At 54.6% G+C, this 25,877-nt stretch overlaps 2 protein-coding genes across 4 annotated transcripts in view; one reads left to right on the top strand and one right to left on the bottom strand.

The window, feature by feature from the left end:
* The first annotated feature begins 22 nt into the window (after positions 1-22).
* Positions 23-12,205, top strand: SLC1A5 (solute carrier family 1 member 5). Its single transcript, XM_053915224.2, has 10 exons — positions 23-1,277; positions 3,719-3,761; positions 4,191-4,235; positions 4,445-4,489; positions 4,704-4,748; positions 5,641-5,795; positions 8,478-8,711; positions 9,442-9,636; positions 9,777-9,908; positions 11,364-12,205. Exons 1-10 carry the CDS (start codon positions 718-720, stop codon positions 11,596-11,598), a joined length of 1,689 nt encoding a protein of 562 aa, XP_053771199.1. The 5' UTR covers positions 23-717; the 3' UTR covers positions 11,599-12,205.
* A 4,324-nt stretch (positions 12,206-16,529) lies between these two features.
* FKRP (fukutin related protein) overlaps positions 16,530-25,877 on the bottom strand; it is a 9,790-nt gene continuing 442 nt past the window's right edge. The window contains exons 1-3 of one of the 3 annotated variants that reach the window (XM_024569542.3): positions 25,051-25,750; positions 24,687-24,748; positions 16,530-20,625 (exon numbers count right to left, since the gene is read on the bottom strand). In XM_024569542.3, the coding sequence (XP_024425310.2) occupies positions 19,099-20,586 (1,488 nt within the window). In that variant the 5' untranslated portion in view covers positions 20,587-20,625; positions 24,687-24,748; positions 25,051-25,750 and the 3' untranslated portion in view covers positions 16,530-19,098. Of the gene's footprint in view, positions 20,626-24,686; positions 24,749-25,050; positions 25,751-25,877 lie in introns of those variants that run through there. The other 2 variants (XM_053914737.1, XM_053914738.1) reach the window with 2 other exon arrangements.

Genomic DNA, 25,877 nt, shown 5'->3' with positions numbered 1-25,877 from the left:
AGCCAATCGGCGCGCGCAGACCGACGCCCCCCGCCCCCCCTGCCCCGCGGTGTCAGCCTACCGAATTCTCCCCGCAGCTTCCGCCAGCGCGCTTAGAGTCACTCCGCGCGCAGGGGAAGGCACCTCCGGGCTGACAGCTGTTACGTCCAGGAATCCTGGACCAACGACTTCCGCGCGCGGCGCTCTGGACCTCCCCTCTCCGACCCAAGAACCTGGCTCCCTTCTTCCCGGAGCTCCGTTTCCGGCCCCCAGACTCAGGCCCCCGAGTCCTCCGTTTCCAGGACCCAGGCATTCCAGTTCCCCACCTCCCGGATCGAGGCGTCCGGGATCTGCGCCACCAGAACCTCGCCTCCTGAAGATCGCGGCCGCGTTGGTGCCGCCAGCTTTCCGGAGCCAAGGACCCCAGGTCCCAGCTTGAGAAACTCCTGTTTTCCCCCTCCCGGGGCTAAGAAACCCGGGGGCTCCCAACTCCGAGCTTTCGGACGCCGGACACCACCTGGAAGAGCAGAGGAGCCCCAGCGCCCAGTGCGGACCTCAGACACTCCCGCTTCCAAGAGCTGGGCACTTAGGGGCTGTGAAGTCACACTCCAAGGAACCCTCAGAGTTCCAACTTCCAGGCTGTTACTCAACTCTCAGTTCTAAACAACGTTGGTGTCCTAGGAAGGAGCCCCAAGCGCTCCCAGCGTCCAGGCTCTAAGGAACCCCGGGGCGTTCATCATGGTGGCCGATCCCCCTAAGGGAGACCCCAAGTTGCTGGGGGCGGCAGAGCCCACTGCGAACGGTGTCTCAACATTGGTCCCCATAGAGGACCGAGGCGCGGCAGGAGAAGGCTGCTGCAGCTCCCCGGCCCAGGTGCGCCGCTGCCTTCGCGCCAACCTGTTGGTGCTGCTGACGGTGGCGGCCGTGGTGGCGGGCGTGGCGTTGGGCCTGGGGGTCTCTGGGGCAGGCGGCGCAAGAGTCCTGGGCCCCGCGCGTCTGACGGTCTTCGCCTTCCCCGGAGAGCTGCTGCTGCGCATGCTGCGGATGATCATCTTGCCGCTGGTGGTGTGCAGCCTTGTCGGCGGCGCAGCCAGCCTGGACCCGAGTGCTCTCGGCCGCCTGGGCGCCTGGGCGATGCTCTTTTTCCTGGTCACCACCCTGCTAGCGTCCGCGCTCGGCGTGGGTTTGGCGCTGGCTCTGCAGCCCGGCGCTGCCATCGAGGCCTCGGTCGAGGTTACCGGTCCTACGGAAAAAGTTCCCAGCAAGGAGGTGCTGGATTCCTTCCTGGATCTTGTGAGGTCAGGCCCTGCTCCCCGGTGGAGGGAAGTGGGGGAAGAGCGTACTTCAGCTACGTGGGGAGGGGGATGGTGTTTGGAATGGTCGGAGTGGCCACGTGGGCCGGAAGCAGGGGTGGGTGGGGTGGGGAGGCTTTGGGTCCACCAGAACCAGGACATCCCCAGGGCCTCAGGAAATCTTACCGCATGGGTGTCCAACCCGTGGCCCAAGATGGCTGTGAATGTGGCCCCACACAAAATCGTAAAGTTACTTAAAACCTTGTTTTTGCTCATCAGTTTTCGTTAGGGTTAGTGTTTGTGTATTTAATATGTGGCCCAAGACAACTCTTCTCCCAGTGTGGCGCAGAGACGCCCGAAGGTTGGACACCCGGTAGAGGTTGGTGGGGGAAGCTCTGGTCCCTCAAGGATCAAGGGTACAGAGGGTGAGCACAGACTCTGGGGAAGGGGGCTTTAAATCTGGGGCCTGGGGACATAAGGGGGACCCTACATAAGGGTGATAAAAAGGCAGTCTAGTCTTACAGAGTGAGGGGAGAGTAATGCTTGTGGGGTTTGGGAGAGGTAAGAGGGACTCTCCTGTCCCCGTTGGGTATCCTGAGGGTTTCCAAGGAGATTTTTAGGTGAGGGCCCCAGGAGGGGGCTTCTGGATACAGGTTTGAGCCTAGGGCATGGACAGAAGATTTGCGACCCAAGGAGCCCGTGGAGGACCTAAGGAGGGCCGAGTGATCCCCACCAAGCCCCCTTCCAGGTCCCAGGGTGCCCATACTACAGGTCACCCACACAGCCAGGTTCCCTTAGCAGCCTCCCTTCCCCTCCCAGTTCAGCTGGGCCCTGGTGGCTTCCCCATTCATGTTCCTGGTAAGTCTTGCCGCTTCTACCAGTTTCCATTCTATTTCCTCCCTCTGTGCTCTGCCCACCCCCGCCAGGCTGCCCAGAAAGGGGGCAGATTCTTTTCCTTCTGGTCTCTGCTTCCCATCCGCTTACCCCCAAGAATAGTGCTCCCCGCTTTTAAGGAGGACACACACCACTGGGTCGGGTCCACATGGCTTTGCTTTGGGGCCTGCTATTCAGTGTTTCCATGTTGGTTGGGGACTTCCTGGAAGTGGAAGGAAATGGTGAGTCACGGAACTGGGTTCCCCCAGTGTCTTGGGGCCTTAGTGCCACCTGAAAGGGGAAACTTCACCCAGAAGTTGCAGTGGGTGGGCATCTCCTGGCTGGGTGAGATTAGCTGGGCCCTGGCCCCGCCCTGGCTGGCCTGGGTGGGTACAAGCCAACCTGCCCAAGGTTGTTTGTATTTGTACAGGCTTCCCCCCCCCCCCACCCCGTGTGCCAGAACAGATAGAGCTCACACGTGGCCAGCCACTCCCTGCCTTAGCTGAAATATCTCGAGCCACACAAACTTTATAACCAACTGACAAGCACACAGACCCTCAGCCACGGCTGTGACAGGGCACACTGACACATGGGCTTGTACCAACCGTGACACGCACATACCCGCTGGACACTAACACCTGTTTGGCACATGCATACTCCCCCCTACACGCACACAACAGCATCTCACCTGTCTGAACGCCATCCCTCACTCCAACCTGGTACCAACACTTGGCAAACTGGATGTAGGCCCACGGAACAGCCGCACGTCCATGTTACCAGGGAGAAGGAGGGGGGTAGGACTGTGCCAGCTCGCTAGGTTCAAACCCCAGCCCTGCCACTCCCTAGCCACGCAAGTTTCTTCATCTTTTTGTGCCTCGGTCTCCTTTTCTGTAAAGTGGGATAATAGTGCTCATCCCTGAGGGCTGTCGTGAGTTGGTTTAAAGCACTTACTACAGCGCCTGTAGCTACATTCAGTATTATTTTCGTCTCACCCTGAGACACAGGGCTGATGTCTGACTCTCTAACATACTCTGGGTTTCACTCACACTGCTGCCCACTGAGTCACACTTGGACACTGTAGCCGGGTGAACACAGACGCATATTCATGACACACACAGCGCCTCCTGTCTCCCTCCCTCCTTCCCCACCTCTTCCCCACACCCAGAGCTTCCCCTGCCCACCAGCCAGCCCCCAGAGGCAGCCTGCCCTTTTCCTAGCCCTCTAGGAGGAAGTGGCTGATGCAAGATATCCAGGGTGTGAAGTTTGTTTCTGGGGGTGGAGCTGAGGTCCGAGGTGCCCCTGCTGCACCCTGCCTCGGGAAGCTAACATTCCTCACCTTCATCTGCAATCTTTTCAATCCTTTGGGGCCCTAGGAGACCAGCTCAGAACCCCCACACCCCACAAATGTGTGCAGGCTACTCCAACTCTGCCTGACCGAAACTAGCTGAGGCACGGGTGGTGGCCATATTTGGATGCAAAGGGGGCCTCCAGGCTCCCCCCACTCCAGCAGACACCCCCTGACCTCCCTGGACAGTACCTAATACCCCGTCCCCCTGCCATGTCTGTCTCTACAGAAATATCTTCCCCGACAACCTGGTGACTGCAGCCTTCCGCTCGGTGAGTCCTCAGGGGTGTCCCAGGGGTGGGAGGTGGGCAGGGAGAAAGACAGCCAGTGGGAGCCCCTTGGTGCCTGATTTTGGATGCACCTGTCTACATATTTACAGGTGGGATTGCAGGGTTATTAGGTGACTTCCAAAACCCATCCACACGCCTTACCCACAAATGAGAATATGGGCTCCCAGCCCCTGCTGGCCTCCAGTTCTAGCTGTGTGATGCTGGGCAAGTGCCTTTACTTCTCTGAACCTCGGTTTCTGCCTCTGGAAAATGGGGGATGAATAGTCCTGATCGTAGTGGGGTTGGCGGTGGGATGGAACGAGATGATGTGTAGAGGTATGTTTGGGCAGCCTTTGAGCTCTGTGGGTGCCAGTACGGGGTGGGGGGGCCACAGTGACTATTAACCCAGACCCTTCCCAACCCCTCTTGCAGTACAACACCATCTATAAAGAGGTGGAAGTTTCCAATGGAACCAAGGTGAGAGCGGGAGATGGGGGTGGGAGGGACACCTCCCCTTGGCCCATTACTGTGGTCGTTCCCGCCCCTGCCTTTGCTCACCCACGGGGTCTTCCGACATTTGGCGTGCAGTTGAAACTCACTCCCGCCCCCTCCCCAATTTCTGTCTTTTCTGCCCCCTGGAATCTCCCTTTTGACCCCTCTTCTCCCCCACTCCCGTTACCACACAGGGGCCTGGCTCTGAAACGGACATTTCCAATGGAACCAAGGTGAAGGTAAGAGTGGGAGAAGGACGGGGGGACCCCGCTTCTTGGCCCATTACTGTGGTCGTCCCATTTTGCTCCCGCCCCCGCCTTTGCTCACCCACGGGGTCTTCCGACATTTGGTGTGCAGTTTGAAACTTGTTCCCGCCCCCTCCCCAATTTCTGTCTTTTCTGCCCCCTGGAATCTCCCTTTTGACCCCTCATCTCCCCCCCTGTTACCACACAGGGGCCTGGCTCTGAAATGGACATTTCCAATAGAACCAAGATGAAGGTAAGAGTGGGAGAAGGATGGGGGGACCCTGCTTCTTGGCCCATTACTGTGGTCGTCCCATTTTGCTCCCGCCCCAGCCTTTGTTTACCTTCCGACACTTGCTGTGCAGTTTGTGCGAAACTCGGTACCACCCCCTCCCCAATTTCTGTCTTTTCTGTTCCTCTGGAATCTCTCTTTTGACCTCTCTTCTCCACCCCTCCCCACTGCCCACTCTGGCCCAGGCTCCTCTTTTCCCCCCACCCTGTCTTGACCTGGCCTCCTCCCTGACCTTCCCCAGGCCCGGCGGCTGGAGAGGTCTTTCCAAAGCACAAACCTGACCCTGCCTCTCCCCTGCCCAAAGCCCCAACACGCCCCATAGTGTGCGTCCTCAGGAGAAAGCCCAGGCTCCTCCCTGCAAGGTCGGATGGACCCCTGCCCCTTTGCCCTCCCAGTCTCATCCTGTGACTCTGCCCTGCTCATTCTGCCACCTCCCCCAGCCACAGTGGATTTCCTTCTGCTCTCGGAATGCCCACACTGCTCTCATTTCTAGCCTACTGCAAATTATTTCCTCTCTCTAGAACCTTCTACCACCCCTCTTACCTCATTCACTCTCCCTGTTCTCCAGGTCTCAGACCCTTCCTCCACGAAGCCCTACCAGATTGCTCATACCCCTGAGCTGGCACCCCCGCCTTGGTTCCCACATTCCTCTTCAATCCTTCTATTCCAGTTTCAACCATGCCCCTTCTGGGTGGTCCCTGGCCTTAGGTCTATTTCCCCTGGACTCGGACAGTGAGCCTGGGGAGGGCGGGGCCCGAGTGGACTGGCCCCAGCGCTGCCCAGGATAGGCTCTCAGTGACTGTGTGCCTTGACTGAGCATCCCCCTGCTGTCTCCATCTGTTCCTGCCCTGTGGAGGGAGAGGTGGAGAGTATGAACATCCTGGGCCTGGTGGTATTTGCTATTGCCTTTGGCTTGGCCCTGCGGAAGCTGGGGCCGGAGGGAGAACCGCTCATCCGCTTCTTCAACTCCTTCAACGATGCCACCATGGTGCTGGTCTCCTGGATCATGTGGTATGTGGTGGGAGGGGCCTGGGGGGGAAGGGGTGACCCTTCGTCTGCTTCTTAGAGCCAGGTGGCCTGGATTCAAATCCAGCATTGACCATTCCCTGGCTGTGTGACTTTGGGCAAGTGACTTGCCCTCTCTGTGCCTCAATGTCCTCATCTATCAAATGAGGAGAGTGCTGCTGCTGTGTGTATGGGGGGGGCACCTTCTTGATCTTACTGGGAAGTGACAAAAAGAGCCAGGCTGTGGCTAACACGTCTCAGTTTTAGAGATTTGAAGGTGATCGAACATTTGCCTTTGGATCTCAAAATTGTACCTGCTTTATAGGGTTATCATGAAGAGGAAACAAGGGAATGGGACAATAATAGGTAAAGAAAGCACCTAGAACGTGGTTTAAATGCCTGGCACCTACCGAGCTTAGTTCACTTAATGTCAACTAAGACTATTACCACTATGAGCTTTGTTAAGTGACCGTAATGAGAAACATGTGCTGAGGCCTCTGGCTTCCACACTTGTCCCCTCTCCATGCTCACCCTGACCTAGAAGGTCAGAAACCGGGAGGGGGCAGGATTGCTGCATCTTTAACGAATCCCAACACCCTCACCCATCCCGATTCCAGTGCAGCCAGTGTCTAAGAAGCTGCTGTGTGGGAATCAGGTGCATGTTTTAAAAGATTGTATTTATTTCCCTGGCTGGTGTGGCTCAATGGATTGAGCGCTGGACCGCAAACCAAAGGGTCGCTGGTTTGATTCCCAGTCAGAGCACATGACTGGGTTGTGAGCCAGGTCCCCAGTAGGGGGCGCACAAGAGGCAACCACACATTGATGTTTCTCTCCCTCTCTTTCTCCCTTCCCCCTTTCTTTCTTCGAAAAAGAGAGGTTTTATTTATTTATTTTTAGAGAGAGGGGAAGGGAGAAAGAGAGGGAGAGAAACATCCATGTGAGAGAGAAACATCAATCAGTTGCTTCTTATACGTACTCCAACTGGGGACTGGCTCTGCAACCCAGGCATATGCCCTGACCAGGGATCAAACCCATGACCTTTTGCCTTGTTGGACGAAGCTCCAACTAACTGAGTTACACCAGTCAGGGTAGAACCAGGTGCATCTTGACTTATGAAAATGTTTTGCCAGAGGGGCAGATGATGTGTGGGTAAGAGGGGGCTTTGCCATTGGGTGGCCTGGGTTCCCATGCCGGCATGGCCACTTCCTAGCTGTGCCCTATGACAGTTTACTTATCCCCCTATGCCTCAGTTTCCCTGTCTGGAAAGTGGGGTTGATCCGACCTGACACAAATGAGTTAATACGTATAAAGCGCTTAGGAGAGTGCCTGACCTATAGCACGCTCAGAATACAGTATTAGCTAATATTTATCAAGTACTTGTATAACTTCTTGGCACATCCCACTGGCCAGAATGTGGGCATCTGGCCAAACCCAGGGGCGCAGGTGGCTGGGAAGTGGTGCCTTTCTTACTAGACAGGAAAGGGGTCTGTGAGACACCTGGTCCCGGCGATCAAGCAGTGGTGGAAGCTCCTGGCTGGGAGGCGTAGGTACCCCGGGGTCTGCATTCCAGGAGAGGGTGCGGAAGTTTATAGATGAATTATTAAAAAGCTTTCAGCTCACATCCCCTGGCACCTTGTTTCAGCCTCCCAACATTCTTATGAGGCTGGGAGCATTGGGGTCCCTGCTTCACAGACCTGTTACACTTTGTTAATGCAATGGCAGCGGTAAGAGACTCGAGATAGGAGCTCCCTGGTGATGAAGATTCAGTCATGTTCACGGGCTCTCAGCACACCATATATATTTTTTTAATCAAAAAAAATTTTGTTTGGCCCTGGCTGGTGTGGCTCAGTGGATTGAGTGCTGGCCTGCAAACCAAAAGGGTTGCCGGTTCGATTCCCAGTCAGGGCACATGCCTGGGTTGCAGGCCAGGTCCCTTGTAGGGGCTGTGCAAGAGGCAACCACATATTGATGTTTCTTTCCCGCTCCTTTTTCACTCCCTTCCCCTCTCACTAAAAAATAAATAAAAACATTTTTTTTAAAAAAGCACTTTTTATAAAAATAAATAAATCATTTTTAAAGGTTTTTATTTACTTATTTTTAGAGAGAGGAGAAGGGAGAGAAACATCCGTCTGCTGCCTCTTGCACACCCCTAACTGGGGGCTGGGCTGCAACCCAGGCATGTGCCCTGACTGGGAATTGAACCTGTGACCTTTTGGTTTGCAGGCCAGCGCTCAACTCACTGAGCCATATCAGCCAGGGCTCAGCATATCATTAATGCATCATGCCTTAGAGCTATTATTAAGACCTGAGCCATGTCTCTATTTTTCACAATGTGGTGAGAGAATATACTGGTTTAAGTCATAATAGCTGCTGTAACAAAGGAGCCCCGAAAACACAAATGACTCCAATGTGGTGCATGTGTCTTTCTCAGTCATATGTTAAGTCCAAGTCTGGTTGGTGACTCTACTCCAAGTGGGGATGGAGGCACCCAGGCTTCTTTTAGCTCTGGTTATACTCTCTGCACGGGGAGAGAGCAGGAGGCAGGCAGCGGAGGTGCTAGATTTCTGCACCCATTGCCCTGGGCGCCTCCTGATTTTGAGGGAGGCCGTGGTCAGGCTGTGTGCTGAGCTCAACGCCTGGCCCTGGGTGAGCATGTGGTCAGAGGCTGCCATGTCTCCTGGGAATTAGGTATGCCCCTCTGGGTATCTTGTTCCTGGTGGCCAGCAAGATCATGGAGATGGAGGACGTGGGGACCCTCTTCGCCAGTCTCGGCAAATACATCCTGTGCTGTCTGGTGGGCCACGCCATTCACGGGCTCGTGGTGCTTCCCCTCATCTACTTCCTCTTCACTCGCAAGAACCCCTACCGCTTCCTGTGGGGCATCGTGACGGCGCTGGCCACCGCCTTCGGGACCTCCTCCAGGTGGGACCTCGGGGCAGGCCAGGGCGGGAGTTTTAAGTTATAAGGGGCCTGGAGTGGGCATCACATGTCTGAAGACCCCTGAAGTTTTGCGTTTGGGGACATTGGGTCTGGGCACAGGGCCATCCTTTCCTAAGTTTTTCATAAGGTCCTGGATCTAACCCCCATCCACCACCCAGTCCTCCCTAAAATAGGAAAAGTATGGCCTTAGAGATTTCTTCCTCCCCAGCAAGGCCTGGCCCTGGGGGACTCTGGTGCCTCACACTGGATCCCACTTCTGGGAGCTCTTTCCGCCTTCTGTCTGGGTATTTCAGCCATCTCTGCTGGCCCTGTTCCCTCAGAACGGGGGCCTTTCCTATGGCAGCACCCCCAAGAAAGTTTACATGGGGTCTGTTACCGGTGGAGGTAGCAGATGGTGTGGGTAGGTGAGCTCTCAGACATTGTAGAATTAAGGTATGAATTTTTGTGTGTGTTTAGAGTAGCAGGCTGTCTAGGATCCTACATGTTGGAATGATTGCAGTCTGCTGGATCCCTAGTACCTTCTGGCTCTGGGGAGAGGGGCACGGGTTACTGGGAGGGCTGTGGGTGGAGGCCTGGGGACAGCCTGGTGGTGGTGTCTAAGCTGGTGGGTGGAGCTTGGGCCAGGGAGGTGGGGCTGTGCGGGCAGGGTGGTGTGGGCGTGGCCTGGCTGGGTGGGCGGTGGGAGCTCATTCAGATCCACGGTCCCCCACAGCTCTGCCACGTTGCCGCTGATGATGAAGTGCGTGGAAGAGAAGAACGGCGTCTCTAAGCATATCAGCCGCTTCATCCTGCCCATCGGGGCCACCGTCAACATGGACGGTGCCGCCCTCTTCCAGTGCGTGGCCGCGGTGTTCCTTGCACAGCTCTACAAGGAATCCTTGGACTTTGTGAAGATCATCACCATCTTGTGAGTGCGGGCTGGCTGTGGCTAGGACCCCTGACCCAGCTTACCCCTCCCCTGAGAATAGACACAGGCTGGGGGGAACAAGGCTCCTGCGGTGGCTTCTCCCGGGCAGAAGCCCCTCCCTGACCACTCTTCTCCCCCAGGGTCACGGCCACGGCGTCCAGCGTCGGCGCGGCAGGCATCCCTGCTGGAGGTGTCCTCACCCTGGCCATCATTCTCGAGGCAGTCAACCTGCCGGTTGACATCTCCTTAATCCTGGCCGTGGACTGGCTCGTGTGAGTGTGGGTTTGGGACTTCAGGGGCCTCGGGGGCACTCCCGGTAATGGGGATGAGCAAGAGGGCCATTGAGAGTCTCTCGGCGGTTGAGGAGAGGGAGGCAGGGGTTCTGCTGGGGAGGGAATGGGACCTCCAGTGGAAGGGAAGGAAGGGATCTTGGAACTTCTAAAAAGAACTCCAGAAAGGTCGAGTGTCACAGTGGGTAACAGAGTGGACGTGTAGGGCAGGCTGCTGGTGTTCAAATCCCAGGCACCATTGCTAGCTAGTGTGACCTTGGGCAAGTACTTCTTCTCTCCTCAGTGTCTCCATCTGTAAAACGGCAAGAATAGTCTCTCCTTGACATTAGGTGACTAAATAAATACACACAGCTCCCTTCTAGGAGCCTCTGTTAAGCAGTAAATGCTGTATACATAATTGTTAGCTGTCACGATTAAGCTCTTAAGAACATAAAAGATTGGAAACAGATTGGCTTCAAGTTAAACGTAGAATTATCATATGTCTTAGCAATATCACCAAGAGAATTGAAAACACGTCCATGAGAACTTGTACACAGATGTTCATAGTACATGATTCTATTAATCACTGTTAGTAATAGCGCACAGGTAGGAATATCCCAAGTGTCCATCAGCTGATGAGTAGAGAAACGAAATGTCACCAGTCCATACAATGGACTGTAGAACGAAGCGCTGACACAGATGTGTCGCCACGCGGGTGAGCCTTGAAAACACAATGAAGAAACCAGGCGCGGAGGGCCACATAGTCTGGTTCCACTTCCGTGCAATGTCTGGGACGGGCCGACCGCCCAGTGGGTGTGGGGCTCTCTTTTTGGAGTGATAAAAACAGTCGGACTACACTGGGAACCATGGGACTGTGCACTTGTAAAGGGTGAATTTGATGGTGTGTGAACTGTAGCTCCATTTTCTGGAATGTCATGTCTACACACTCATCATATACACAGAAAGCTTAAAGCAGAAAGAAGAAGACCCTTGGGATTCCAGGGAGGAGGAAGGCCTCAGGAGAACTCAGCCTTGCAGGGGGAACAGGAGGGTCTTCTGGGGCCCCAAGAAAAGGAGGAGGTGATGTTGAGGTTCCCGAAGGGACAAATCTTGTTTTGTTGGGAGAAGGATCATTGGGGCCCAGCGAGGGAAGAGGAGATCTTTGGGGATCAAAGGCAGAGGAAATATAATGGAGACACTTCTGGATTCCAGGGGAAAGAAGGGAGGTGGCTCCTTTGCTGGAAGGGGGTTTCTGGGGTCCAGATGAAGAGGTCTTTGAGGATCTAGGTAGGAGGAAGGGAGACTCGGCATCCTGGGAGGATGGAGGGATAACCTTCTGAGCCTAGCGTTGTAGAACAGGGTTATGTGTAGAAGGGAGTGATGGGGAATTTATGGTTCCTGGGGGGGGGGCTTGACCCCTCCCCTCCTACTCATTTTCCCATCACTTCCCCCCTTCAGGGACCGGTCCTGCACCGTCCTCAACGTGGAAGGTGATGCCTTTGGGGCGGGACTCCTCCAACATTACGTGGATCGGACAGAGTCTCGCAGCTCAGTGCCTAAGTTGATCCACGTGAAGAGTGAGGCACCCCTAGACCCACTGTCAGTCCCCGCTGAGGAAGGGAACCCCTTCCTCAAACGCTACCCAGGCCCTGCTGGGGATGCCGACAGCTTCGAGAAGGAATCGGTCATGTAAACCCCAGTGAGGATCTTCCCTGCCCTGATGGGGCACTTCGGACATTGGATCACGAGGGGTGGACAAACGGACAAGCCCGGGCTCTGAGGGTCCCGCCCACACACTCCGGGGAGCCAGGGGCCCTAGACTCCCTCCCCAACCCCAGATCTGGGAGCTTCGCTGCTGGGATGTATGTGGATGTGGGTATGAATGTCGCCCCAAATCTCGCCGGTCCTTGACTCCTGCCCCGACCCAAGATGCAGACACAGCGTCTTCCACGCCTCGTCCTGGGAGCCTGCCTGGCCGCCCCATCTCGGGGCGCGGGGCACAGCTCACCACGTGGAATTCTGCCCTTTTTGAGAGGGAGGATGACATGTGCTGGCTTCTTCGCTGGTTGTGTTGGGGGCTGTAGCTGCGTGCGCTGTGACTCCACGGTACATCCCACCCTGTCCGGGAACTCGGGGTAGGGGGAGACTGCGACGAATACCTCCGTCACTCCAGAGAACATTTTTTTAGTAGTAAAATTGTCAGGGATATCGAATCGGATGTTTTTAGGAATTTGACTAAAAAGCATTAGCCACATAGAAATAAACCGAAAACAAACAGGATAAATTGCACTTCATGGAAATGTCTGTCTGTCTGTCTGTCTGTCAGCACCCTGGGGAACCACCACAAGATGCCACTGCCCACACCTACCCGAATGGTGACGCGCAGAAACAGCCCCACGTGCTCACGGGGGCGTGGAGCAGCTGGACAGAGCCCGTGCATTTCTGGTGGGATGCCACATGGTCCAGTCACTCTGGAAAATGGCTAGGCAAGGCCCTGGTCGGGTAGCACAGTGAGTTAGAGTGTCGTCCCCAGATGCCAAGGTTGCGGGTTCAATCCCCCATCAGGGCACAAACGAGAGTTAGCCGATGAATGCATGAATAAGTGCAACAACGAAGCAAGGTTCCTTTCTCTCTCTCAAGTCAGACAATAGCTAGGCAGTCGTGTCCAGTTAAAGCATACACTATACAGCTCAGTAACCACTCCTAGGGATTTGTCCCGGAGAAATGAAAACTGTTCACACGAAAAGCAGTACACGAAATTTACACCTGCTGTCTATCACTGCCAACGGCCCCAAGTCCCTGGATAAACTAGTACAGTCATTCGTGCGATCGAAGGCAAAAAAAAGCAAGGATCGATATAACTGTTCAGCCTTGAACAACACAGGTTTGAAGGGTGAAGGTTCACTTACACGTGGATTGTTTTTCCCATAAGTCCCTGCACTGGTTCGGTCTGGGTGGGAGTGTGAGCGCGGAGGGCCTACTGTGCGCGCTGAGCTCTGTCTCTAAGTGTAATATAGAGGGGGCTTGAGCGCCCAGGGTTTGAGAGGCCACAGCGGGGTCCTGGAAGCCGTCCGCTGCGAATACTGAGACACACTGAAATTGTGGGGGAGTCAAAAGTTGCACATCGGTTTTTTGACTGTGGGGGGGGGGTCAGGACCCCTAACCCCCTACCGTGTGTTATTCAAGGGTCAACTATACTCAACTTGGCAGCATCTCACAGGTAATATTTTGAGTGAAACAGCACGGGCTGTATAGTTTCGTTTATATGAAGGCCGAGGCCAAACCGCTCCGTGGTGAGACCAGAGCACTGGGTAGCCTATGGGGGCGCTTCTGTACCGGGAGGGGACGCAAGGGAAGCTTCTGTGACACAGCAAATGTTCTGTGTCTTGATAGGGGTGATGCTCACACGGGCGCACACATTTGGAAAAATTAGTTAACCTGCACACTTACGCTGAGTGCACTTTACCCTACATCTGTTCTCTTCCAGGTGCCACTCACGGGAAGAGATTCCACTGTAACCACCTGCATAAGAACGCAGGTGCCCTCGCTATCGGAACTCTCACTGCAAATAGTTTCCATAATGACTTGCTCTTTTTTTCCCCTCCCCTTTTAACCCAAAATTTGCTATTTGAATCAAAAGCCTGCTTTGCAACTATTGTAAGTCCCATGCAAGTCCAGGCTGGGGCCGACACAGTTGCGGCTCACACGTTCTAACACGATCCCCTGTTGCCTGTTGCTGGAGCGTGTCACGCGTCACTGACGGTTACCTCCCCAGGTCCTGGTGCAGACTTCTGCGGGGTGCCTGGAGGCACCTCCAGTCTGGGTGCAGTGGGCAGCATTTTGATTACCTTCAGCATCTTTTTTTTTTAGTGTCGTTGCCCTCAAGACTGTTGCAGTGTGGAAACATAACTCTTATCTGATGCTGGGCAAACTTGCGTATTCGTACAAACACAGTCAACTAATGAGTTCATTAAGTGTCAAATGGTTAAGTAATTTTTTCCCCCTGATGCTTTCTATTATGCCAAAATCCTTGGTAGGTTGTTACAGAAGTGTTTAAGAGTGTTTTAATGATATCTGGGGAAATCGGTCAGGGTTTTGGAGGGAGCCGGGAGTGAATGCATTATTATCCTCGCTTAAAATCCTTGTTTATCCCCTTAATGCTTTTTTTGCATATACTATCTTCATATACAATATGTGTACGTACAAAGAATATGTAACTGGGCCAAGTTCTACCACACAGTCTTTAGCCACTTTTTCCCGTTCCTTTTTTTTTTTTCTTTTTGCTGACGACATGCCACTAATTTGCCTAAAACGCTGTTCTAGGCCATAGAGAAAGACCAGGACCACTTCAAGACCACTTCAAGCCTGCTTGGTGTCGACAGGGGCTTAGGCGACTCCCAGACCTGGTTGCTGCTAGGGTGTGCGCCGCACGAGGGAGCAGCCTTAGCCATGTTCACTGCCGTAGGCCCGGGGCACCGCATAGGACCTGGCGCATAGTAGGCACTCAGTGAATTGGGCGCCAGCGCTGCCCGGCCGTAACAGGCTGGTTCAGATCCCTCCCTGCTACCTGCCAACTATGTGACCCTGGGCAAGCACCGCTGAGTTTCACCCTCCGGCGGTGATGACGGTCACGCCTCACCCAAAGGTGCAGGTTACATAAGAGAAGAAAAACACCTGGACGGGTACCCCCCAGGCCTGGCTCCCGTCTCCCTCCCCTTTCCTCCACTGCCCCGCCCTCTGGTTATTGGGACAGACCTCCTGCTCCTTCCAAGGAGCCTGATCGGGAGGGAGGGCTCAGGCTGGCCCTGGATTGAGCCAGGGCCTGGGTTCTAGGCTCGGAGTGCCAGTTCGGGGGCGAGCCAGCCACAGGGGAATGACTCAGCCTTGTGTCTCCCGGCGACAGCGTTTCTAGGCCTGTTGGACTCTCCCCACACCTGCTTTTTGCAGGTGCACCTTATGAGGCAGAAACTACACACAATCAACTGCAGCCATTAAAGCGGACAATCCGATGAGTTCTGACAGATGCACGCGCTCGTGAACATCCACCACCACCGAGTTACGCGCTGTCCCCACCACCCCACGTTTCTGCGGGCCCCTTGGCCGCCTTCCCTCCCTCCACTCGCAGGCCCAGGCCCCCACTGCTCTGCCGCGGGCCACTAAGGGTTAGGATTTCACATCAGAGAAATCACAGTATGTAGCTTTTTGCATCTGTCTTCTTTCACTTAGCATGCTGCTTCTGGGCATCAGTAGTTTTTGCACAGGGTCAGCAGTGCATTCCTTTTTTCCCTTCATTTTCACCGCTGAGGCTTAGTCCGTGGTCTGGACATACCCGCCATTAATGGTGGTTTCCATTTGGGGGCGATTGTGTGGGAAGGTGCGTTTGAACCCAGGTCTTTGGGTGCCACCCGCTTTCTATGGCACATGGTTCGTACGGGGCGACACGCAACCTATTTACACCTTGATGCGTGCGTGGTCCCATCAGCACCACCTGGGACACGGGCCCCCTTCGCTCCCACCGTGTCCAGTGTTAATCCTGTCATTACCAGGTCAGGGGGAGGTCCTAGGGGCTCATAGCCAGAGCCAGGTGGCGGCAACCATTTGCCAATGGATTAACAGTAGCTTAAAGCTGCCATGTTTAAACCACCTGCATGGCCCCACCAGTGCATGTGCTGGCTTGAATGGCAGCTCTGGGAAAGTCCTCTTGGCTCTCCTGGAATAAACTTCATAGATAATATAACCCGACTACACGTGATTTTAAAAACAATCGCTAGCCCTGGCAGGTGTGGGTCAGTGGATTGAGCACCGGCCTGCAAACCAAAGGGTCGCCAGTTCGGTTCTCAGGACACGTGCCTGGGTTGCCGGCCAGGTCCCCGACTTGGGGCGTGCCGGAGCCAACCTTCTCTCGCAGATCAATTTTTCTCTCCTCCTCTTTCTCCCTCCCTCTCCCTCTCTCTAAAACATAAATAAATAAAATCTAAAAAAAGAAAACAATCGTTATGTTGTTCTAACTGCAAGAAAAAGAAGTGAGAGGACAGTCACTTAGGACATGCATTTCTATGTGGGGACTTGCGGAGCCAACCCCAGAACCAAAGGGCGTAGCTGATATTTATGCCTGAAATGCAGGCAGCCGCCGACCCAGCCGCCAACACGCAGTATTGGTGTCTAATTAGCAAGAGCCGTGTGAAACATGATTTTCTGAACTCGTTGAGAATCTTTGGCCAAATTTTGAGCAAAACATGATACAGACTTCCCTGATTTTACATGGAAGTCGCACTTCCTGGAAAATTCAGAACCTATTAAAACCTTCCAGAAAGGACTCTGCGTTGGCAGGAAAAGACAGTTAGGTTCTGGGCCTGGACAGTTCTCAACCGGGTTTTTCCGAGTAAGGCTAGGGTTTACTTAGTATGAGCTAGTACGGATGGGCTGTTTAAAATATCGAAATACTTCTGTTCTGGCTGATGGGTAGTGTGAGCACAATTGAGAAAGCAGTGAAATTTAATGATACAAATTGTAACATAAACTCATTAGTTCAAGTCAATTGTTGTGATGGGTTTCCTGTCACATCACTACTTAGTTGATAATAAACATATTGACTATACAAACCATGAGACGATATAGGGTTAGAAAAGTTTATTTTTGGCTTTTAAATATTTTTAAAGATTTTATTTATTTTTAGAGCGAGGGGAAGAGAGGGAGGAAAACATCAATGTGAGAGAGATGCATGGACCCACCGCCTCTCGCACAGCCCCAACTGGGCCTGCAACCCAGGCGTGCACCCCGACTGGGAATCAAACCAGCGACCTTTCGGTTTGCTCAGTTCACTGAGCCACACCAGCCAGAGCTTGGTTTTTAAATTTCTTAGTTTTTTATTCTTAGGGTTAGAACAGTTTTTAATGTAACTGCTGTTACTTCAGAAATAGCAATGAGAGGAGAAAACACCAAACACTATGGTTGATACTAGGAAATTCTTTATCTATTGAAATCTTAAGTCACCTAATGATTTGCAATTTAATGGGAAGTTGCTAGAAGCATTTGATATGGTTCCCTTATCAAATCACAGCTAAGGCAATATATATATATATATATATATGAAATGTTATTTTATGTATATACATATACAGAGCTGTGTCAATTAAGAAATTGCATCAATTTCTAAATGAAATAAAATCATTAAATAATTTGAGTTGAGCTTCAACTTACATTCTTGGTAAATAACATAAAGAAATATGACTATAGACAGATCATTTTCATTATTCTTAGAATTAAAAAGAAACATTTAAAAGGTTTGATGCATATATGGATTTACACATTAATCTGTATTACCACACCAGTTGCAAAATACTTTGAACATCAGCTGCACTTCATGAATGTCCAAGGGGACATTTGAAAACGGTGAGTGACAAGGGGCACCGTCATGTGTGATGCCCTGTATGTATCATAAGCATCTGCCATCCATTGGCCACGCCGTCCAGGAACCGAGAGCGCGCCCAACCACAAGTCACGGCCCACATCATCGCGGTGCTCCCAGCATGCTCCACGGATGGGAACCCAACAGGCTCTTTGCGGCTCTTTGTGCATTAAGATCCGAGGCTGCATTGTAAGAAGTCAGGCTTTGGACATCCGAGGCTCAGGAGACTGGGCCCGATTTGTATTTGTCTTTTCTTGCTGGTCCTTCTGGAAGGGCTCCACACGTCAATCCCCCCACCTAATCCACAGGGTCGGAGGGGCAGTGACTTGCCTAAGGTCACAAAGAAAGTAGGTGGCCAAGCCAGAATCCAAACGCAGCCCTGATTCCCCACCCTATACCACTGCGGTGCCTCACAGCACCCCGGTGGGGCGAGCATGCTCCTTACTCCCATTTCCCAGGTACGAGGCAGAGGTGCAGAGAGGCAGAGTCACCGGGGCCTGGTTCGCAGTGGGAGGAAGCGGCAGCGCTGGGATGTGAACCCAGGTCTCCCACTTCAGAGCCTGTGGTTTCAAACACCAGGTGTGCACGACTCAGAGGGTATACGTGACAAGTGGTTGGGATGAGGCAAGTATACAAAAACTTCTATATTGATTTTTAATTTAAAAATGAAATAATTTAATCCTCATTACTAACATACAGAATGCTAGTAGTACCTGTATATAATTGATAAATACCTATATTGGGGTAATGCCGAGACAGTATTTATTCTTAGGTGCATGATCGCCAATAAAAAAGAAGAAGAAAAAAAAGGAAGCCATCGCTTTCCCTGCTCAGTGGCAGGAGGCCCTCTTGGATACCAGTACTGGAGGGGGCGCCGGCCCGTCGGTCTGGCCTCGGGTAGATGACTTTACCAGTCTGGCCTCATTCTCCTCATCTGTAAAATGGAAATAACAGCAGCTCTCACTTGGGAGGGATGAGGAGAGGGATGAATCAGCTAATCAGTGTGAAGCACTGGGTACAGTGTGTGCTCAGTAAACGTCAGCAGTGATGATTGTTGACCGCACCTTCCAAGCACGGGAACAGGCGTACAGAGCGAAAACAATGAGGTAACAGTTCAAAAGAGGCGGGGCCTGGATCCAGAACCTCACTCCGAACCACAGCTGCGCCTCAGAGCTCCGAACGTGTCTCCTCCTCTGCAAAATGGGGTTAAGAGAAGCATGCACCGCACGGGGCTCTCCCAGAAGGGAAGGAAGTCGCATTCTGGAAGAAGGGGAGCTAGTTATCCGGTCCGGCCCCGGCACAGGGGCTTAGAGAGAAGACCAAAGGCTCAAGACACAAAAATGCTACGGAACAGGTCTGTGCTTACAGCCCCCTTTGCCCGACAGTAGGGCAAAGGCGCCCTCTAGTGGTGGAGGCAACCCCAGCCGCCAAGTGTCCTGGGTGTTCTTTATGCGCTTTATAGGGAGGGCGCGCTGAATCCTGGTGTGGACTGAGGAACGGAGGAAACTCGCCCAGGGCCACTTAACTAGTTAAGTGGAAGAGCCGGAGTTTGAATCACAGCAGTTTGGCCTCAGAACCTACACTTTTTCTCCCTCTCTTTCCAAAACTCTGTCCCAGCCCTGGAGCCCAGGGTTCCTGGACATCTTGGGCAGGGCATGACTTGGATGTCCTGGACTGTGCTGGGCCCTGCAGGGCAGCTTGGCATCCCCGGCCCGTTTACCAAATGCCAGTGACACCAAAAACAAGGGACAGTTTCCCCTGACCCCAGGCACGTGAGTCAAAGCTTCAGCTGCTTCCTGCCAAACTCAGGAGGGCTGGGTTGGGGTACTCAGGGTTCTCGATGACCCCAGGGCCGAACTTGAGCTCCAGAAAGCGGCGGTAGTTGTTAGGCGCCTGCGCCATGAAGCCGGCAAAGGGCAGGGGCACGAGAGGCTGCAGGAAGTGTTCGGGGAACTCAACATCCTGCCGGTGGTCCAGCCACGTGTCCTTGGTCATGACCCCATTGCGGGGGTAGAAAGGCCACAGGTCCACGTGCAGGTGGTTGCTCTCGCTGTACTGCACGCGGAAGAAGTCGCCCTCTATGGCCTTCTCCCACACAAAACCGCGCTCGTCCACCACCGAGCCGGCCTCGGCCCCCCGGAGCTGCTCGCAATTGCCCACGTCCTCCAGGTAGATGCCCAGGTCCACGTCGTAGTCCCACGGGATGATGTCCCCGTGGCGGGCAGCCCCCAGCAGGGAGCCGCCCTCCAGCCAGTAGCGCACTCCGGCTGCTTCCAGCACACCCACCACGTAGCGGGCTGTCTCGCGCAGCGCGCGCAGACAGCATGGGGGTGTCCAGCGCCCCTCATACAGGTAGGCAGGTGTGTCACCCACCACGGTCCCGAAGCAGCGGGGTGTCTCTTTACTGCAACCGAACCACTCGAGGCGCCCGCCCTCTCTGCTCACCAGGCGGATGCCCAGCGCCCGCAGCAGCGCAGCCTGCCGCGCGCGCCCCTCGCGCTCCGCCTTCCAGCGTGCATGGGCCGTGGTCAGGGGGGGCTGGTGTGCCGTGGGGAAGGTCAAGTCCAGCAGTTGCACTGCCCAGCCACGCAGGGCTGTCTGCAGGAAGAGGCTGGTGCCTACCGGCCTGGCCAGGGGCGCCGAGAGGTTGAAGAGGTCTCTCGCGCGCAGGAGCACCACAGCGTCCCCTTCCAAGGCGTCGCAGCGCTGTGTGGAGGGGGCAGAGCCATAGTGCGCTGTCCATTCCCGCAGGCTGACATTCAGGGCCAGGCACCGGGCAGGGTTGGCTGAGGCAACTGGGGCGGCCACCAGGCGGGAGCCTCCCCCCCGGAGCGCTTCCACCATGCGCTCCAACTGGCCTGGTGTCTCAGCCCTCGCCCCGTCGGGCACCAGGGCCACATACTCCGTGGCTACATAGGTCTCAGGGCGCGAGGCCGCGGCGGGCTGGTCCAAGGCGGGCTGGAGCAGTGCCAGGCGTACATTGGGGACGCGGGGCAGGGCCAAGGGTGGGTAGGGGAGTATGTCCGCTGCCACCACCACCGGCTGGGCTGGGTCCTGCTGCAGGAAAGAGTCCACCAGCTCGGGCACCGCATTGTCAAAGGCCTCAAACTCCCGCACCAGGATGGTGACGTGGGGGCCGGCAGCAGACCCACGGTGGGGGCCCCGGGCCCGGGAGTTCCTGGGCTGTTGCTGCAGCCAGGAGACATAGAAGAGGACCAGGAGGTTGACGGTAATGGCGATTGCCAGGGCAGCCTGGCAGCGGGTGAGCCTCATGGGGCCGAGCTCAGGCCCTAGCTGGGCCTCCGGGACATCCTGGGGAGGTGGGAACGAAAGGGGAGGGAGGCTGGAGCTGGCTGTCAGCAACCCCTCCAACCCGTCCTCAGCCTTACCTTTCCCTCTCAGCCTGTTCCTTATTTGGTTTCAGCTCAGACTTTCCCTCCTCCAGGAAGCCCTCCCTGACCTCCCAGGCTGGGTCATGTACCCCATTATGGACTCCTTCAGTGCCCCATTCCCCCACCCCCACTTCCCCACCCTAACCCCACCCTTCTAAGTTACTACTGTGTAGGGACCCGTCTTGTCCTCCCATTTGTGAGACCCACAAAGAGTCTATCTTGGTCACTGCTGGGTCCCCAGGGCCACTCAGCACAGTCAGGTGCACATTACATACTCAGTAAGTCTTTATCAAACAAGCCACCTTCCCTCCTTCCTCCTTCAATCCTGTCCTTCTGGTCACTGTCATCTCATTCACTTACAAACGCCCAGGACCCCATCCCAAGCCCAATGTGCACCTTCTGCTCTACCATTCCTTCCTCCAGGAAGCCACCCCTGATCTCTCTCTCCCGACCCTTCGACACCCTACCCCCGACCTGGCCGCCCAGCCCCTCCCCTGCTGCTCCCTGCTCACTTCCTCGAACCCTGTGCCATCTGGTCCGCTGGCTCCCAATGGCCAGCCAGATTGTTTTGGTTTTACTGGAAAAGTTAGAAATGCTTTCTTAAATCAGAATCATCCCAGTTTTTATGTTGGCCCCTAGTTTTTTGTTTTGTTTTGTAAAGAGAAACAGGAAGTAGAACGGGGGGGGGGGGGGCGGGGGCGGGGCGGGGGCTGCCAGGCACTGCGAAGGGGTGGGGGATGGGGAGTAGCAGTTTTGCAAGATGAAAAAGTTCTAGAGATTGTTTGCATAAAATGTGAATAATTCTTAATACTACCAAACCATACACTTAAACTTGTTAAGATGATACATTTTGTTACATGTGTTTTTATCGCAATAAAAATTTTGTTGTTTTAAGTAGAATGGGCTGCGTTGAAAGAGGCTGCTAGTCTTAGGACTCCTCCCCCCAGCCACTGGCCACACTCCTAAGCAACCCCCAGGTGGCGCTGTCTCCCTGTCCCCAGTACAGCTGGAAGATTTGGCTGGTCTCCAGCCCACGAGGTGTAACTAACGCTCTGGGTTCTCAGCAGAAAAGCAAAGAAGTTCCCCATGGATTTTCAGGTTTCTGCTCCTTCCAGGGAGGGGGACATCAGAGACCCAGCTAATCCTCCTAGCGCCTCCCCATTCCCACAGCACCCCCTCCACCTGGACCCACCCAGATCTCCACCCAGCCTCCCCAGTCTCCTAACCACAGCCCCTCCTCGTGGCAGCCAGAAGGGTCTTCATAAAGCACAGACATGACCTCTCCCTCCCTGCTCAGAGGCTCCTCAGTGCCCTAGGGAGAAAGTTTAAGTTTCTTACAACATCCCACAGATGTGACATCCCTGGTCACATCCCTTGTGTGACCAGGCCCTCCGGGGGGCCTTGTGTGACCCCCCCCATTCCAGCCCCATCTCTGGTCATGCCTCCTTCAAACCCTATCTGTGCCTAGGCCACCTCGGGCTTTACCTCAAGTAGACCTTCTTTCTAATCCTTTTCACATCCCGTTTCTTCTGCCTACAGTCTCCTCTCAAACAGGCCCCTTTTCCCATGCCTGTCTTCTGCTGGAGAGCTCCTACTTAGGCTCCAGGGCACAGCTCAGATGGCCCCTCCTCCAGGAAGCCCTCCCTGAATCCCAGGCTGGGTCAGAGGTCCCCTCTGGGCTCCCCCATCTTAGCCCTGCTCATTCTGGTTCATCACTGTCTAGGGATGGGTCTGTTTCCATCACCACTGTGCTCCTAGCACACAGGTGGCACTGAAAATGCACCTGGTGAAAAAGTGATGGCCAGGTTCAGGGTTCCTGTGTGTCTGTAAAGCCCACTCAGGTCCCTGGAGCCCAACTCCGCACTGTGGCCCCATGCCTGGGGCCCTGCGCTGGCCTCCCTGTCTCCCCTCTCTCCCCCACCAGGAACCCCTTCCTTCCCTCTCCACCTGTCCCAATCCTGCCTGCCCTTCTCTTAACGTCACCCAACTTGGATGTCACTTCGGAATCTGAGTTGCGCTTTAAGAACTTCTAAATCTTTAGAACCCTGGAATTGCTTGCCCTGGACCTTAGGTGGATCCATCCCTCCTTCAGTCCTCCCAGCACCCACTTGCTGAACTCCTGCAACGTGTCAGGCACTGTTTCAAGTGCTGGGGACCCAGCAGTGGACACACAACACACGGAGACACGCGACACCCATGACCTCACGGGGCTCCTAGTACCTCGGGCGGAAGAACCCTTTGGGACCACAGAATCTTCAGAGTCTTAAGCAGCTTAGAATCTTAGAGCTTTAGGTACACAGAAGCACAGGAGATGCTTCTAGAATCTTCTGAAGAGGTCATCCTCACTCCACCCTTGTCCCCTACCGGCTGTCCCCCACTCAGAGCCCAGAGGGATCCGGTTAGAATTTGAAGTAGATCCCGGCCTGCATCTGCTCAAACCCTTCCGTGGCCGGAAATCACTCACAGGAAAAGCCTTCATTGCAGCCCATGAGGCCCCGGGCGATCTCTCGCCCTCTCCCACGCGCGCACTCAGCTCCTGCCACACCGGCCACTACAGGCCACTCTTCAGATAAACCCAGGCCACTCCTGCCCCAGTACTGGCTGTTCCCCTGCCCAGATGCCCACCCCCTGCCCCCCACCGGCCGCAGGTATCCACGTGGCTCCTCCCTACAGCTGTCAGGTCTTTGCTCAAACGTCACCTGTTCGGTGAGCCCTTCCTGCGGCCACCCTAGGGAAAAATGCCTCTCCCTGTCACCCACATTCTTCCTCTGCCCCAGCCCGGAGTTATTTTCCTCCCCTGGTAGTTATCACACTGATTTCACTTATCTTGTTTATTGTTTGGTCTGTTTCCTGGCACATAGCCAGTGCTCCCTAAATACTCATGAATGAACGAGCGGCTCCAACCATCCTGATAAGGGACTCTCGGCTCAGAGGCTGCAAGGGTGTAGGCACTGGAATCCTGGCTTTGCCGTGCTCCATCTGGCTGCTTGTGGGCCAGGAGGTCCCCAGCAGGACAGAGGACAGAAACTGGGCCCTCAGAGACCAGAGGGTATGGTGGCTCCATGGGGAGGTGCCACCCACTAAGTGAGGGCACCGAAGAGGATGGAGGAAGGAACCATGTAGAGCCCTGACAACGTGTAGCCTTGGCTTCCTTAACTGTAAGGAAGCAAAGCCCCAGCAGTGAGGCAAGGCGGGTGAAATGACGGTGTTTGAAGGTCTGATGGGCCCAGGGGCTCACGCTGTGCCATACCCTGTTCTAAGTGCTTTGTACGTAGTGACTGGTTGGATCGTTCAGCTACAACTGCACTGAAAGATGAAGAAACCAAGGCACAGAGAGGCGAAGTCACTTGCTCAGTGTCACACAGTTGGGAAGTGATGGACCTGGGATTGGACCCAAGAAGCTGCTGTCTCCAGAACTGCGTGCTAATGCAATCAATCCATTCTGCTGCTTCCCTCGGGCCTACCTTCCACGAGCCATCCCTCGCTCTGACCTGACCAGTGCTTTCAAGGCGGAATACGGCACATTAATGAATTCAACTCACCCACTCAACAGAGCTATTTATTGAGTGTCCTCTGTGCTACTTATTGGGTGACCTTGTGTTCCAGGGACAGGGGATGACCCAGGCAGTCCCCAAGCAGGACCTCCAGAGGCAGGAAAACAACGTGCAGATGGGAAGAGAAACCAGCAGGGGCGTGGCAGACAAACCAGGGGCTTGCTTTAAGGAAAGGCAGGCAGGGAAGGAGAAGACAAGATGAGACTTAGTCTCTCCATTCCCCACACAAAGCAATGTGAGTGGGTCGCAAGACTCACTTTAGGCTTGGCTCGCCTGTTCTGAGCCGTGATCTAGCCTGAGCCCCAGTTGCTGCATCTGCAGAATGGGACCGTGATGGGCAGGGAAGATGAGGCATGTGGGAAAGCCTTTGGGGACAAGGAAAGGGCAGTGTCCACATGAATGCTGGTGATACCAAGAGACTTCTTACCTCCTATGTTGCAGGCTGGGGGAGCACCAGGGGGGCAGTTTCAGTCCAGCTCAGCTGCACTGCTGAGGGAAGAGAACCAGAAAACCCCAAATCAGCCAATTTTGCATAGTAGAACGTAATTTCATCTTACAAAAGTGACAATAGGGCCAGGGAATCATTTCTCTTCAAGTCCCATTAATTCAGACACTACCTGAAGCATCTCAGGAATGGGCATGAAGGGTGTCAGTTATCATAGCAACCTATAACCATCTCTCTCTCATGACTGTCCAGAAAGGTAGAGCTAGAAGTGACAGAAGCTATTACCATGACAACCACTTTCCTAGACACACTCCATCCTGAGGGACAATCCGAAACCATCCCCTACCTTTGTGGATCTGGTTCCCAGGGGCACTGGAAGGGGGACTGCCACTGTTACCATAGTAACCAGGGCTCGGCCTTGCCTGTATCTCACCTTCCTGGGGATGGTCAGGCCCTGTAACCATAGCAACAGCTCCTCAGCAAAGCATCTTCTCTCAATAAAAATACCTGGTTGGTTTGGTCCATGGACCTCCCACTATTGGAAAGGAGGGGATGTGGTTGCCATGGTAATGCCAACTGGGTAGCTGGGGGGATGGGATGGGAAAGAGGTGTTTCCATCAATAATCAGTGCCTTTGGGGCTGGAGTCCTTTCTACCTGAGTGCTAGGTGGGGTTGCCATAGTAACCAACGAGGGTAGGGGCAGAAGGACCACCAGAGACTTAGGTTGCCTTAGTAACCTCCTCCTGGTGCAGGGGCAGGAGAGGTTTGGGGCTCCATAAACACAAAAGTGTAGGGGAAAGGAGCCTGGGGGTGTTCTAGGCTGGGGAGGGGTTACCATGACAACCGACCTGGGCCAGGAATCAGTGAGGATGGGGCCAAGGATGAAACCACCCCCGGTGATCGCCCTTTATCTCAGCGTGGCAGTGATGTGTGAGGAAAGCGCTATTGGGTCTGGAGAGGGTTAGAATCTTTCTTTTGGGGGCGAAGTGGGAGGAGGACAGAAAGCGGCCCCTCCCCAACGTCTGGCTCTCCCTCTTCGGGGCGCGCGCCCCTCTCCTGCCCATTCCCACCCACCCGCGCACGCGCGCGCTTGCTTTCGGGGTCGACTGGGGTGGGCGAAGCGCGCGCCCGGCCTCGTTCCCGTCACCGCCCCCCCAACCCGGCCCCCGCGAG

The sequence above is a fragment of the Desmodus rotundus genome, chromosome 12 (assembly GCF_022682495.2).
Source record: "Desmodus rotundus isolate HL8 chromosome 12, HLdesRot8A.1, whole genome shotgun sequence".
NCBI lineage: Eukaryota > Metazoa > Chordata > Mammalia > Chiroptera > Phyllostomidae > Desmodus > Desmodus rotundus.
The sequence above is the reverse complement of the archived record's forward strand: the minus strand, read 5'-3'. Positions and strand labels throughout refer to the sequence as shown.